This window comes from Eumetopias jubatus, unplaced genomic scaffold (assembly GCF_037043125.1).
Source record: "Eumetopias jubatus isolate StellerSeaLion01/CBP00866 unplaced genomic scaffold, mEumJub1_p1.0 scaffold_5, whole genome shotgun sequence".
NCBI classification, from domain to species: Eukaryota; Metazoa; Chordata; class Mammalia; order Carnivora; family Otariidae; genus Eumetopias; species Eumetopias jubatus.
The window spans coordinates 54,294,034-54,310,331 of NW_028274811.1; the positions used below are offsets into that span (position 1 = coordinate 54,294,034).

General features: G+C 36.5%; 1 protein-coding gene across 2 annotated transcripts in view; it reads left to right on the forward strand.

The window, feature by feature from the left end:
- The first annotated feature begins 6,156 nt into the window (after nt 1-6,156).
- TNPO1 (transportin 1) overlaps nt 6,157-16,298 on the forward strand; it is an 86,954-nt gene continuing 76,812 nt past the window's right edge. For both annotated transcript variants that reach the window (XM_028089614.2, XM_028089615.2), the window contains exon 1: nt 6,157-6,235. In XM_028089614.2, the coding sequence (XP_027945415.1) occupies nt 6,221-6,235 (15 nt within the window). In that variant the 5' untranslated portion in view covers nt 6,157-6,220. The remainder of the gene's footprint in view (nt 6,236-16,298) is intronic.

Genomic DNA, 16,298 nt, shown 5'->3' on the forward strand with positions numbered 1-16,298 from the left:
TCTCTCTCTCTGTCTCATTCTCTCTCTCAAATAAATAAATAAAATCTTTAAAAAAATAAAAATAAAAAATAAAATGTACCATAAAGTGGTTTTTAGTATATTCATAGGCTTGAACAACCTCCACTATCTAATTTTAAACTCCTTTCATCACCCCCAAAAGAAACCCTATATCTACTGGTAGTCATTCTCTATTTTCTCTCTTCTAATCCTGGAAACCATGAATCTACGTTCTGTCTCTGTAGACTTGCCTATTCTAGATACATATAGAGATATATATGGTCTTTTGTAACTGGATCTTTTCACTAGGCATGTTTTCAAAGTATCATATATTAGTACTTTATTCCTTTTTTAGTACCAATTAATATTCCACATATGGATATAATATATTTTATTTATCCATTCATCAGTTGATGGACATTTGAGTTGTTTCCACTTTATGGCTCCTATAAATAATGCTACTGTGAACATTTGTACACAAGTTTTGTGTAGAGATATGTTTTCATTTCCGTGAGGAGTGGAATTGCAGGATGATATGGTAACTCTCTGTTTAATTGTTTGAAGAAATGCCAAACTGTTTTCCAAAGCAGCTGCAGCATTTACATCCCCACCAGCAAGTATGAGAGTTCCAATTTCTCTACATTTTTGCCAATACTTGGTATTACCTGTCCTTCTTATTATAGCTGGGTATGAAGTGGTATTTCATTATTTTGATCTGCACTTCCCTAAAAGCTAATTATGTTGTGTATCTTTTCCTATACTTATCAGCCATTTGTATATCTTCTTTGGAGAAATACAGATTCTTTGCCCATTTTTTAGTTTGGTTATTCATCTTTTTTTATTATTGAGATGTAAGAATTCTTTATTCCAGACACAAGTCTCTTATCTGATAGATTATTTGCAAATATTTTTTCTTATTCCGTGGATAAACTTTTTACTTCCTTTCTTGCTGATATCCTTTGAAACACAAATGTTTGAAATTTTGGTGTAGTACAATTCATCTAGTTTTTTCTTTTGTTGACTGTGCTTTTGGTATCATATCTAACAAGTCTTTAGTTTTCCTAACTGAAGGTCATAAATATTTACTTTCATGTTTTCTTCTAAGAATTTTATAGTTTTAACTCTTACAGTTAGTTCTGTGATCCATTTTGAGTTAATTTTTGTATATTATATGAGGTAGAGATCCAACTTTATCCTTTTGCATGTGGATACTCGGTTGTTTCAAGACTATTTGTTGAAAACTGTCTTTCCCCATTTTATTGTTTTGGCACCTTTGCTGGAACTCTGTTCAACTTCTTAAGTCTGTAGGTGTATGTCTTTTGTCAAATTTCTCAAGTTTTCAGCTATTATTTCTTTATTTTTTAGTATCACCCTCTTTCTTTTCTCCTTCCAGGACTCAGGACACGAATGTTAGACCTTTTGTTAATTCCATGAAACTCTATTCATTTATTTTTTCAATTTATTTTCTCTCCATTGTTAAATTGGGCAATTTCTATTGCTCTATCTACATTTTCACTGATTCTTTCCTCTGTCTTCTCCACTGTGTTGCTGAACCCATCCACTTTGTTTTTTATTTTGATTATTGCATGTTTTAGTTCTAAAATTTGATTCAGCCATTCTTTACCTCTTCTATTTCTTTGCTGAGACTATTTTTTCCCTGTTTCAAGTGTTTTTGTAGTTGCTCATTGAAGTGTTTTATTTCTGCTTTAAAATCTTTGTCAGATAATTCTAACATCTCTGTTGTCTTGGTTTTGTCATCTATTAGTTGTTGGGTTTTTGTTTTTCTTTTTTTTTTTTTTTTGTACAGTTTGAGATGTTTCTGGCTCTTGATAAGATGAGCACTTTTCAACTGAAACCTAAACATTTGGGGGTATCTTGTTATAAGACTTTGGATCTTATTTAAATATTGTTTTAGCTGGCTTTTTCTGACAAAGCATTGTTAGAGGAAGTGGGGGTGGGGAGCAGGTACCACCTCATTACTGCCAGGTTGGAGAGTAGTCTAAGTTCCTCACTTGGCCTCCATTGACACCCAAGATGAAAGTCTCTCTCTCTCTCTCTCTCTCTCTCTCTCTCTCATTACTGGCCAGTGGGTATGAAAGTCTTGGCTGCCTGCTTAACTCTCTGACACCATGGGATGGGAGATGGGGTTGGGGCCCCTGTTACAGTCTGGTGAAGGTGGAAGTCTAGGCTTTCCCCTAGGCCTTTGCTGACTTGAGTCGGGGCTGGGGAGGAGTGGTCATGATATTTTCCTGTAGTTTGCTTTTCTTTAGTTTTATCGGTTATTGTCTAAGTGGTTTTCTTTGTTTGCTTGGTTGGTTGTTTTTTGTTTTTGTTTTTTCTAATCTGTTATACTGCCTCTTTTCTGGTTCTTCAGCTAAAGAGAGCAGTATTTTGTTGGGGATTTTTTGTCTGAACCACTGGCATTTTCATGTTTCCGGCACCTTCCATGTCAAGTCTGGGATAGATGAGGCAAAACCAAAACAGAACAAACAAACAAACAAAATCCCCCAGGGAACTAACCATAGTGCTGACCTTGGGTCTTGAGGTCCTTGCGGGTCTGTCTTCTCTCCATCTTTCAGAGTCTTCTTATGTTTGTTTTATACGTAATGTTTAGGGGCTTGTAATTGTACTTACTGGGAGGAATAGGAAAAAGTAGGTCTACTCCATCTTCCCAGAAGTAGAAGTCTAAGTTGACCTTTTTATAAATAGAATCATATTTTAATGACGGAGAGACATTCATAGTTAAAGAAACTTTGAGGTTAATCCTTTCCCAGATAATAATAACTCTCTAATTTATCCTTTTTGTACATTCAAACAGTATAGTGGGTTTGCTTTAAATGAAAAATGTCTATAGATTATTTACACATTTCTAAATATTGACTATAGCTGTTCTCTTTCAGAATTTGAATAAATTCTTCTAAATAATTACTTTTAAAAATGTTTTTTTTTCCTTAATGCCAATCTGAAGATGTTGCAATGGAAGGCAATTCCTTAAACTGTATACTATTAAAGGTTATAATGAGAATTCCCACATCATTCCCAAAGTATATGATGAGAATATTTCTCAGAAGTATTTATTCTCTTTTAGGGGTGCCTGGGTGGCTCAGTTGTTACGCGTCTGCCTTCGGCTCAGGTCATGATCCCGGGGTCCTGGGATCGAGCCCCGCATCGGGCACCCTGCTTGGCAGGAAGCCTGCTTCTCCCTCTCCCAACCCATCCCCGCTTGTGTTCCCTGTCTCACTGTCTCCCTCTCTCACTGTCTCTCTCTCTTTCTCTCTCTGTCAAAATAAATAAAATCTTTAAAAATAAATAAATATTTTTTTAAAAAAAAGAGGTATTCTCTTTTAGAAGATTGCCTGTATCTAAAAGATTGTTTCACATCTTTTACTGTGTTTCTATATATTCACCAACAATTGCCTATTAAAGATATTTAACAATTTTTTGGGGTGCTGGGTGGCTCAGTTGGTTAAGCGACTACCTTCTGCTCAGGTCGTGATCCCAGGGTCCTGGGATCGAGCCCCGCATCGGGCTCCCTGCTCCACAGGGAGCCTGCTTCTCCCTCTCCCACTCCCCCACTTGTGTTCCCTCTCTCGCTGTCTCTCTGTCAATTAAATAAATAAATAAAATATTTAAAAAAAAACAAGATATTTAACAATTTTTAGATTTCCAAACCTATAATTTTTTTTCAATCACCATTCCTCCTTCTCAAACATTTGTTCTTTTATATATATTAATACCTAGTAATACTATCTTTTATTGCCCTCTAACTATCTGCCAGGCACTCTGCTAATGAGCTCTTAATATACTTTATCTTATTTAATCCCATTTAAGACAAGTGAAGCTCAGAAAGGCTGAACTGGAATCATCTGCATACAGGCCCTCTGCCTCCCAGCTTCATGCTTATTTTGACAATGCTACATCTGACAGAGTAAGCATCTTTTTCTTCCAAGGGGAAAGCTTATAGGTATGTTTCTCCCTTAATGCTATTTTGTAATTTCTACCATTCTTTGATTTTTTTCACCTAAGAAAAGAATTAATAAAGAAATTTTAAACATAGGTATCTGTAGTAGGTTTGGGGGTTAAAAATCTAAGTTATTTACCACTTTTAAGTATATGTCATTAAAAATACTGACAAAGTTTTCCTACAGGAGTTCTGCTGTTTTGTATTTAGGTATAAAGAGAAAACATTACTGAATAGCTGCTATTTCATGTGCAAAGTGTGCAAAGGGTAAACAAATAACAGAAAAAGTAAGATAAAATAAGCTACGTTAATAAATCCTTGTTAATGGTAAGAAGATCTACTGTTTAAAACATGTATTTTTAATTTAACCTAGAAGGTAGAGACAAAAATGCTGTATGTATAAGTATCTCTTCATTCAATGCAGAACTATTTCATACTAAATATTTAATTCATTTTCATTTAAATTTCATAGACATGAATATTAATTTGCTCAGTCTCAGTTTCACATTTGATAATATCTTTTCTTTAAAAAGATTTTGGTCAATAAATCCTCATATCAAATAATACTTCACTTTTTAAAATTAATTTCAATTATTACATATAATAATCCAAAGTATTATTCAGGTGAATTCCTGACTAATTGCTTTGTCAGTAGTTCTTTACATCCATCATTATTTGCTCAACCTTTACATTTAGAAAGTATTCCTATTATTTTTCTTTAGCAAAGTGAAATGCAGATGCCACACATCCCCTGATTGGTATGGCTCAAGGCTCCCTTGATGTCCCAAAAAAGTCCCACACTGGGACTTTTCAAATGTAGAAATAAGCCCTTTTTGTTATTTGGATAAATATACATATTTTGGATAAATGTTCTTGCAGATACACTAAACTACCATTTCAGAAGGTTTACATTAAGTTTTTTTTCTTGCAATCTGTCCCTATTTGGAGACCTCCTTTTGCTGCATGCTCCTGTATCCAAGTGCTATCGAATTAACATTAGGAAATGGTGGGTTCATAATTACGAGCATTTCAGTTATTAAAAATATTTTTTCTTACTATGTTCCACTTCCTAATGATAAAGATAGTCCTTCTATACTCAACATTTAAGTGAAATAAATTGTTTTGTAAAATGACTTGTTGCAAATGAAAATTATTAGCAAGTTTGTTAACAAGCTACATCAATATAAATTTTTTAAAACTTTCTAGTATCGGTACTAGACTTTTATCTAGAATATGCCTGCAAGGCAACAACTGCTACACATTTTCAAAACATAATATATACAGCACTTGCAAGTAGGATAGTCGAAATTGCCGGCATTTTACACGCGTCGATCTTATGAGGAAGAATATTATCAACGGCATCATCACCATAGGATACAATGATTATCCAGCTATGCAAATTAAAAATATTCATATATAGTAAATTTATATATAAGAATAATGTGGGGAAAGGAACTGTTATTTATCAATTCATTACTATTATTATAACTGAGTATAAAAATATCTACCTCTCCCATTTTGAATTATGTTGTTTAGAAAACAGAAGACATTTTAATTTCTCGTGGCGGCTGCTTACGGAGAGGAGGGCTTGTTATTTCTAAGAGCAAGAAACTAGTTTTATTTGAATACACACTCGGACATGTAAAACTTAATTTTATAAATCTTTTAATTTTAACAAACACAGCAGTTGATATGCCAGGTGCAGTATACCTCAAAAGTCAATCACGCAACATTAATGAGCAGGCAGCCTTCTGCCCATATCCATCTAATGAAGCCGTTTGTTTTTCTACCAGCGACGTTGGACCTGTATTATTGGGGGATATGCGGCATGTTCCGTGTTTATATAGGCTCCCGGGGCAGGGCTGTCACTTGGGAGATTACCCCGGGGTACGGAAGTTCGCTGGTGTAGGGTGGTCCTGCTAGGAGGCCCTGGACAACCCCCAAGCATGCACACACGCAGGGCCATTTTGGTCGAGGCCTCACGGCGCAGAGCAGCGGGCTGCAGCGCAGCTTGAACAACCGCTGCCGCACGCCGCCGGGCACAGGTCCGAAGGCCTGGCAGGCCGGGGCCCGGCTTTTCCCAGCCGCGCCGCCGTTGCCTAGGCGACCGCCGCCGAACGTTCCCGAGGCGGGCCCCGCCCCCCGGCCAATCGGACCCGCGCTCGCCGGAGCCCAGATTCTCTTTGTTCCGCAGCCATTTCAGGCCCCGGACGGGAGGCAGCGCCGCTACGGCTGAGGGCCCGAGCGCCAGAGACCTCTGGGATGGTGTGGGACCGGGTAGGTGGCGTGAGGGTGCGCGGCCCCAGCCTGGAGGGCGGGAGCGGAGGCCAGCTGTTCCGAAGCTGCCTGACGGGCCGCGGGGAGAGGCGCCGGACCTGCCGCCCTCCCGGCCGTTTGGAGCCCGGCGGCGGCGGCGGCGGCGGCGCGGTTCTAAGCCCAACAGCTGCCGGCCGGGGCGTCCTGCGGGACACGGGCAGGGGTCGGGCAGCGCTCCTCAGATGTCGGAGGTCAGGGCCTAGGGCCCGGTGGGGACGGCGCGAAGGGGAGAGCCTTCTCGCCGGGGAGCTTTTTGTTACACGCGGCGTTTGAGGGTCCTCGTGTCGCGATCGCTGCCCCAGGACGGCTGCTTCCGGCCGGTTCTGGGCGCTTTGGGACACTGCGGGGCGCTGCCCCGGATGGCCCGTCTTTGTCCCCCCGCCCGGCCCTCTCGGCCCTGGGGTGCCCGGGGCCCGCACACCTTCGCCTCCACACTCAGCTGGCTGATCGCTTTCTCTGGGCTGTTCTTGCCCCTTGGGGGCCTCTTGGCCTCACGACATATTTACATAATTTTAATGTTTGTACGAGCTTTGCGTGGGTTTGGTTTTTGCACTTCCACGCTTTTGTACTCCCATGCGAACACGCAACAGGGAACAGCTGCTGAGGAGCAGACCGGCTACCACAGTTAAAAAGAAACGGCTTTCTTCCTTTTTAAAAATGATCACCTATTTGTCTACTGACTGTAAAAACCAACTGGATGTTGCAAGGATTGCTTACAATTTAAGTCCGTTGTCTTAACAATCACTAATCAGTTTGGTTCATCAACAGATGTAGAAATTTAAACTTGGCGGCTGTCTACAAATTGATTTTGACAGTTGTACTAAGGAGCTTAATAACAATCCTGCCTTGAAACAGTGATGACTTCAACGATGAGTTTATAAATAGTACTTTATTTTTCAGCCTAAAGAAAAGATGTTTTTTTAAAAAAAAAAAGTTGTATCGTCTAATAGCTATTTGGAAATGTGAGGTTGTAAAATGGCTATCGTGACCCACTCCTTTTTAGGATAACAAAAGTTCCTTTTGGATTTTAAGTTTCCCTGTTACATCAGAGCTTTCATATTAGAATGGCAAAGAAGTTATACTTAATGAAGCAGGGGAGCATTCCGTTTTTTGGAGGAAACAGTTTTGTTTTCTACTTTTACCCTGCTCTGCACACCATTCTTAGAGAATGGTTCCACCAAGTTGAAAACTTGTAGCCGCAAAAGGGGAATATTAGTTTGAAGGTGCAGATTTCTTTTTTACTCCCCCGCATATGTAGTCATAAATGCGTAACAGTTTAGCAATCCGGTTTTTACTTCACCTAATTTAATGTGAACCTAATGAACTATTGGTGCTCCATTTTCTTTTTCCTAAAAGGGGCCCCCACCTTGATCAGCCTTGATGTAGTTACATTTTTTTCCTAGGTACTCAGGGAATTAATAATTCCTCCTGCTGAAATATCTATAAAAATCTTTTAAAGTAATCAAGCTTATTACCATTACATACTCTGAGCAGGATAAGATTTTGGTAAAAATATATATGATTCTGGTTGTAAATACTTCCATTATCAACACTTGATAATGTATTCATTGTTTTTATGACTAGTTTTTCTTTTTTATATAATGTTAAAGCCATCACATGAACTCAGGTTTTCTGAATACTGTAAATGAACTGCATTGAAATGTAAATGTACTATCTTTAGAAGAATTGCTTGCTTTTATCCATGTTGGATTCTGCAAATACTGTTTTTAAAAAAGAAATTTGGTTAATAAAGGAAGGCAAAACAGGTGACATATGTCATGAAATGGATTTATCAAGTGTAAACTGCAGAGAGGAGCACAGCAATTAAGTGGGAGTTGTTTTTATTGCCCAGGGTATAAGTTGTGAATATTTCTTTCTGGGATTGATACTTGAATATATATATTGGTGCCAAAAAGGTCTTGTTCCAAAAAACCAATTTGGTTTACCAGCAAAAGTGAGAAAGCTGAAAGAACCAAAATGATTGATTAACTGATGATTGTTTTCAGAAACAATAGAGAATAATGCCATCTTCAAAAATCGGGATCAGGGACAAAAAATTCCCCAAATGTTGGGACTCTTTCTTAGTTGGTCCCATTCAACCAGGGTCAGGGTAGATATCCAGTGAGAGTTGGGAGGTGAGGGGTGTCTCCTGGGTCACAGGGCAGATGAACTTTATGATGGAAGATGGATGTCTGTAAGGGTGGTAACTAGATTTGTAGTTTTATGGATGGGTGTTAGTGTAGGAGAGAGTTCCTAGAAGCCATGTCTGGTTACCTCTGGACCTCCTTACTAGAATTCTTTGAAGTACTGAAAATAGGTGTAATAACTAAGAATGGTTAAATGAGTCTTAGTGGTTAAATGAGATAATGGGACAGGAAATAGGGATGCAGATTTGTCTTGGAATTTTCTGGAGTGTATAGAACCCATAGAGGAATGGTGGCTATGTCTTATTCCAAAATGGCACCTAATGGCAGAGCAATTATTTGATTTCAGAACTGAAGGAAAGCCTAAAGCTAAAAGAAAGCTGGTAACTGAAAGACCACAAGATTTGAGGAGAACCTTTTTAATGGTTAAAATTTAAAAGCAAAGCAAATCTTCGAATGTTGCAGTTAGGAACAGAAGCTCTAGGGCCAGACTTCAAATTGTGGTACCTTCTGAAATTATGTGTGAATTTGGGCAAATTACCTAATCTCACTGTGCCTCAGATTTTCTCATCTCATAATTCTGTGAGGATTAAATGAGTTAATAAAGTATGAGTTAATAAAGTATGCTCTTAGAACTGGGGCTGATGTGTCTACGGCCATACGGCCCTGAATGTGCCTGATCTCGTTTGATCTCGTTAGCTAAGCAGGGTCAGGCCTGGTTAGTACTTGGATGGGAGAACTGGGCCTGATGTAGTGAACACTCCATAAATAATAACTGCTATTATCATCATCATGATCATTAATATTTTAGAAAACAACTCATAAAATTATAATCACTAGTATCTAAACAATGAGATAACTACTGTAAACCCACTGATATATTTCCTTCCAGTATTTTTTCTCAGTTTATTTGATTTTTACATAGTTGAGACTTTACTATATGAATAACTTTGCATTCTGCTTTTTTCACTTAGCATCATAAGCTGTTTCTCAAAATAAGCTATTATTTTGTCAGCATCTTTTAAAATGACCACATAATGTGGCTTTCTCATAATTAAACATTTTCCTTTCGGACAGCTAGCAAGTTTCTGATTTTTTTTTTTTTTTTTTTTGCAGTTCTAAGAAACACTACACTGAGCATCCTTTGTACATGAAAAAACTTCTGTGTTTTAGATTATTTCATTAAGATAGATTCTCCAAAGTGAAAATATTGGGTTGGAGTATATGAACATCAAAAGCTCATGGTCCATATTCCCATATTGCTTTTAATTAAGGGAATTTAATAATGGGCTTAAAATAAATTGAGGAGCACAGCATTTATTGCCCTTATTATTGCTTGAGATGGAAAAGAAGAGGGAGTGAATTAACATTTTTTCCATGTAATATACAAGGCATTATTTGTAGGCATTTATCATACATTGTTACTTTTACATTCATTTTGCTCCTTAGCCCTGTATTATGCATGGGAGTTACCTATAGATAGGCAAGTACTTTGTCCATGGACTCATAAGAGTGTTCAAGGTGAATCTGAATCTAGATCTGCCTGATAGCAAAGCTTATGTCCTTTATTTGTAAAATTTCATGTAATATACATATTAGGAATCTTATAATGAATACCTATACATCGAATGAATACGTATACATCGAATGAATACAGAACCTTATAATGAATCTTATAATTTAGTATAGTGGAGCTACTAATTGTAGATCATGGACCACATTATGAAGATAGTAAAACTTGACCCGGAAGTGATGAATTGGTAAATTACAAAGTTAAACCAGACAGGACTTAAGTATCTGCATATATTTTACAAAAGGAAAAAATATCCTTACCTGAGTGAGATGTAATTGGTAATGAATATATAAAGCTCGTTTCTAAAATGATTTGTGGTGAAACACTCTTAGTAACGACCTCAACACAAATAGGGTAGAAAAAAAACAAATCTATCAAATTTGGGGTGTCTATATAAGAAGTGACAATGGCCTATTAAGTAACCAAATTGAAAAATACATTTAGTAAAACCCCTGCTAAAGTTAACTAAGGTCTTAATAGAGAAATAATAAAAAAAAAAAATCAGATATTCCAGTTAAGGAGAAGAAGACTACCCACAAGCTGTTAGAAATTAATTATATACTGAAAACTAAAGGAAAAAAAATTTAATTGGATTTTACAGTTGACTTTGAAGCACTCTGAAGCCATTAGTAAAATAATATTCGACAGAGCCCCTTAATCCTCAGGTGTAGAAGTGGCTGCCATAGATAAAAAGGGTCATCTCAGAAAGACTAAGATTTCATTGCTTTTGCCTTTACTAAGGAAGGAATCAAAGCAGAGAAATACTTTATGAAATTGTGACTATTCTAAATAGATGCAAATGAATGATTAGAAATAGGTAGGTGGTATCCACCAAAACTATAAAGAAATAGTCATAAAATTAATAATATGCTGCTATTAAAAATAATGTTTTTGAAAAATAATGAAGTAAAAATAAAAATAGCATAGGAAAGCAGGAAAATTATGGCAAATTTTGATGGATTTATTTTGTGTGCCATTTATTCATTTGCTAAACATTTATTAGTGCTGGGATTGTCCCTTTTCATTAAGAGATTTACATACTACTGAGGAGAGAGAAGTAAATGAAAAAGGTACAACAAAGTGTAGTTACAGCTTTTTGATATAAATCTGTGGAGGCATCCAGCGAGGTTAGTAGTGGCTTCCAAGCAGAGAGTGGGAGAAATGGCTCTGGCATTTCAGGGGAATAGGAGTAGCACTTCAGAGAGTATGTCAGCAAAGATAAGGACCTACTGTGTTCTTGAATCTCCCAGTAGTTCAGGGGCCCTAAACGGTACAGAGCAGGAGTCCACAAACTTTTTATGTAGAGGACTAAATACTAAATATTTTCTGCTTTGTGAGTCATACCATCTCAAATGTGGTACAAAAACAGTCAGGGACGGTATGGAAACTGAAGGGTTTGACCAATTTGACTGGTGGGTCTTAATTATCTCTATAGTTTATAGTAGAGGGATTTGATGAAGAGATAACCTACTGGGCCTAGCATGAGCCATTGGAAGATTTGAAACAAGAAACTTACAACATTGATTTGCGTTAAGAGTGGAATAAAATAGAAAAATAGTTTCTTTCCAAGCACTATAAACCATTAGGAAAAGACAACTCTGTCTTTTCTACATAGAGGTTTTTAGGTGTATGAAACTTGGCTGTTTTATCCTCATAATGACCCCATGGTTAATTCTTTCTCTGACTAATAAGTGGCAGGACAGGAACTCAAAATCAGGCAGAGAAACTCCAGGATTTCACTTTTTTTTAAAAGATTTTATTTATTTGTCAGAGAATGCACAAGCAGGGGGAGCGGCAGGCAGAGGGAGAAGCAGGTCCCCTACTTAGCAAGGAGCACGATGTGGGACTCGATCCCAGGACCCCAGGAACACCACCTGAGCTGAGGGCAGGAGCTTAACTGACTGAGCCACCCAGGCGTCCCTAGGGTTTGCATTCTTAAGCTCTGTACTACAGTGCCTCTCAAGTAATGCATGGAAAAATCTGAAATTCCCTGTTTGAAATGGACAGGTAAGTCAAACATATAGATCAGAGGCAATGATCCTTATATCGAGAGGATGATTTTAACTTTCTAGATCTGGATTATAACTCTTCGTAGTGGTAGATCAGAGTTTAATATGTCACCCTGATGAGCTTTAGGACAAAAAGAAAAGCAAGGAAAGTAAAGATATTTAAACTTTGTATGTAAAACTTACCAGACTTTGGCATACATTATATGTTTTCAGGGTTATTGGTGCTGATTGTTTAGAAAGGCAAAATAAAATACTTGGTTAATTCTTTTGTGATAGAGTTCAGTTGGCAGTATATGGGCGTGATCTAAAGAGCCCTGATCTGTGTTTCAAAGAGTTTGTTTAAGCTCATAAAAATGCTGCTTATCAAACCTTTATTAGAAAATATTATGAGACTTAGTTTAGGAAAAGAGCATTAAACAGTGGATCATTGAAACCACAGGTGCTCCAGAACAAGAATTAGAATGCTCCATTAGATTTTTTTTTAAGATTTTATTTATTTATTTATTTATTTATTTATTTATTTATTTATTTGAGAGAGAGAGCGCATGCATGAGCAGGGGGGTGGAGCAGAGGAGGAGGGAGAAGGAGGGGGAAAGATGCTCAAGCAGATTCCACGCTGAGTGCAGAGCCCAACCCAACCGTTGCAGGGCTCTATCTCATGACCCTGAATCACATCCTGAGCTGAAACCAAGAGTCTGAAGCCCAACTGACTGAGCCACCCAGGCATTGGACTTTTAGTTGATTAAGTAATGCTTTACAGAGTCTCTGTTACAGTTTTAAAGGGATAATGGGTAAAGACTTCTGTTGGATAGAAACCCAAGTTATGATAAAACATTTTTGGACATTTTCAACTAAAGATTGTTCATGCTATTGAATGTGACTTCTGTAAGAAGTGACCTAAGACTGATACAAGAGCCCAAGTATTTGCAGAAAGAATCAAATGCCATATAACTTAGTAGTCCCATTAACTACGTTTGAATGGTTGAGTTGAACACAAGTTTCGCTGAAGGCTTGGAGAATTTGAGTAGCAAGTATAAAGAAGAAAGTCTGGCTTTTATGTGTGGAATATGACCAGACTGTTTATAATCAACAAAATGTTTCACTTCTAGAGAAAGCTGGGAGGACCATGGTCTTCAGTTGCTTTATAGCTGGGGAAATGAACCAAATGCGTGTAAGTGATTTGTGCAGGGTTGCCAGCCAGCTCTTCTTCCTGTAGAGAAGAACTGAGACAATCACCCCAGATCTCTGATACGCCTTTTTTCCTGATGTTATTTTGGCTGTGGATGGCACAGAAGGCTTAAAGACCCGTGATCCGAAAGCAGTTGGTCCTAAAGCTCCATGAGTTACACTGGGTTTGTTAGCTCCAGAAAGGCTGTGGCTGTGATTCAAAGGTCTGTGTCGCCCATCCTTCTGCCCTCACACTTTATCCTTCTGTAAGTCAAGGATGAAACACTGGAAAAACTGTAAAGGTAGGAGGTTTTCTCGGAGTCTTGTTTTAGTGCAAATAGTAAGCTCAGATTCATGAGTGTCGTATAGTAGTTTAAGATTTAATGTAGGGATTTGATGGGGAATTTTAAAAGCCAGTAGAGAAATAAAAGGTTGAAGCATGAAAAGGAAAAGGCTCTAATAAAAATCCCAACTTTACTTTCCCCTTATTTCCTAGAGGGCTAGAGGCTTTTGTTTTGTTGTTGGTACTTGCTGATCAGGTACACAGCAGGCAATTTTTATTTGTAAAACAATTGATACATTCATACTTCCATGAGATTCTAGTAGAGTTTCAGTTGCTCAGCAGTCAGGACAAAATTGTGATTTCAGGTAAAATTATCATTTTCTGAATCTTGGAAATACAAACTCCTGGACATCTCAAATGTTTTGAATCAGGTTCCTCAAATACCTTACAACACATTGAATTGTTGAACTTAATAACATAAAGAAATCTTAGGAATTTGTGTTTGTAGTTTCCAGCTATAAAATCCTGCATATATCAGTGCTTAATGAATGTTTGCTTATTGATTTAATTTCTGCAGTTCCTTCCTTCTAGAATATGCATAGTACTGTAAGAAAGCATAATGAAGAGTTGACTGGAGATTATGTATTTTATGAACTGTAAATGTGGATTCGTTGCTATATGAAATTTTATTTATTTTTTTAAAGATTTTATTTATTTATCTGACAGAGAGAAACACAGCGAGAGAGGGAACACAAGCAGGGGGAGTGGGAGAGGGAGAAGCAGGCCTCCCGCTAAGCGGGGAGCCTGACTCAGGCTCCATCCCAGGATCCTGGGATCATGACCTGAGCAGAAGGCAGACGCTCAACCAGACACTCAACGACTGAGCCACCCAGGCGCCCCTATGAAATTTTTTTTAATGGAAATATTTCATGTGATTTAAAGATTTACTTTCTTTGCACCCAACCCTATTCCAAGGAAATCATGTAGGAAAAGTGGTTTTTTTAATAATAAATGAATCAATTTTTTTTCCTAAGAATCAGTTTAGTATAATGGAAATAATGTGTGCTTTTGAAGCATTTCATTAGACTCCTTTGTCTACAAATTACAAGTGTATGCTCATGGATGATATCTATCTCATAGACTACATAGGTACACAGAACTTTACCATTGGTTTCAAGTGAAGATGATTTGTAAACATGTATTTGTTTTCCATCCCTTCTTAGTTATTACATTAACTTCCTTAGGCAGAAAAATATATTAAGAAGAATCCATTGATGATTCTAACAATTTTTAAATTTTAAAGTTTTTGTTTACTGTTTTCTGACAGTTTTAATTTTAAATGATTTATGAATTATTTTCTTAAAGAGTAAAATAGTATATGACACAAATGATTGAATAGTAAAATGAAAAGAACCAGAACTCTAACCTTTATCAGTTTAGTATATGCTACATGACACATTATTTGTAGTATGTGCTTATTTATTTCTACAATTGAAATCTTATTATCATACATTAGTAAATTTTGCTTGTAATATTCATACTTGTGATTACTGAGAGAATCTTTAGAATTTATTCCCACAAAAGTCTTAAGAACCATTGAAGAAGAATTATAGACCCTCTTTTCTAAGCTAAAATTTATTTTAATTTGCTTTTGGCTTTTACATTTTCGTGGGATTTTCATTTCTTCTCATTCCACATAGGGTTTAATCAAGCTATTTATTGATTTTTTTCTTAAATGGTACTTCTGGAATTATGTACAGTATTTTGAAAAATTATGAACTTGATGAGAGGTGATTTGAAAAAAATTTTCTTAAGTAATCTCCAAGCCCCGTGTGGGGCTTGAACTCAAGAACCCAAGATCAAGTGTCACATGCTTTACCAACTAAGCCACCTAGGTGCCCTGAAATTTTTTTATATTAAACAAAATGTTGGTATTCTTCTTTTAAATTTTTTAGTAATCTTACTTTTCTGTATATCTTTACTTAGTATTTCATTTAAACATTTAAATAAGTCCTAATATTAATTCATTATCATGACATTAAAAATTTTTCCATGCATATAAGATATTTAAACTGTAATCTAAAAAACTAATCAGAAATGTAGAAACTATAGTAATTTCCATTATCTAAGTAAAAGTTAAACTTCCATTCTTTTTCTGAGACTAGGTCTTTGGGATTATAAAACAACTTCTTTGGTATAATTCTTTTGCTTTACAGAAACTGAATTTTTTTCCATTGTTATAAAGATTTTTTAGTTCCACTCTCTTCTTTTATATCATTGTATCTACTCATTTTAATGGCATAATCTGGGGAAAAGTTCTGCAAGTATTTCAATTTTCTAATTTTATAAAATTTAACCCTTTAGGAGCCATAACCTTTAAGCATTTTCGCATAAAACTTTCCAAACTATATTTCACACCTTCTTGACTTTTTAACAAGTAAAAAAGGTGTAATTTAAGCTTTTTGATGAATCTATCATTATTATGAATATTTTCTAAGGTCTTTTGCCCTGTCCTATTTATGACTTCAGTTACACTTTTGGAGATTTTTATTATTTATTTTCATTTTCAAAGTAGTATGACCACAGTATTGAAAATTTTTTAAAAACAAAAAATGCCCATAATCTTAACACTAAATCTGCTAGCTTTTCATTGTTTCCTTCTAGTCTTTTTCATTTAACAATTCTCTTTATCTTATACGTGTTTTACTTATTTGTAGTTGTTCTCTACATACAACTTTTTATCACTTTTTTCACTTTCTAATCATAAGCATTTTCCATGTCATTACAAAATTAATGGTCTTTTTCAATGACTGCATAGTAACATAGTAACAGTTGAATGTTTACCCAT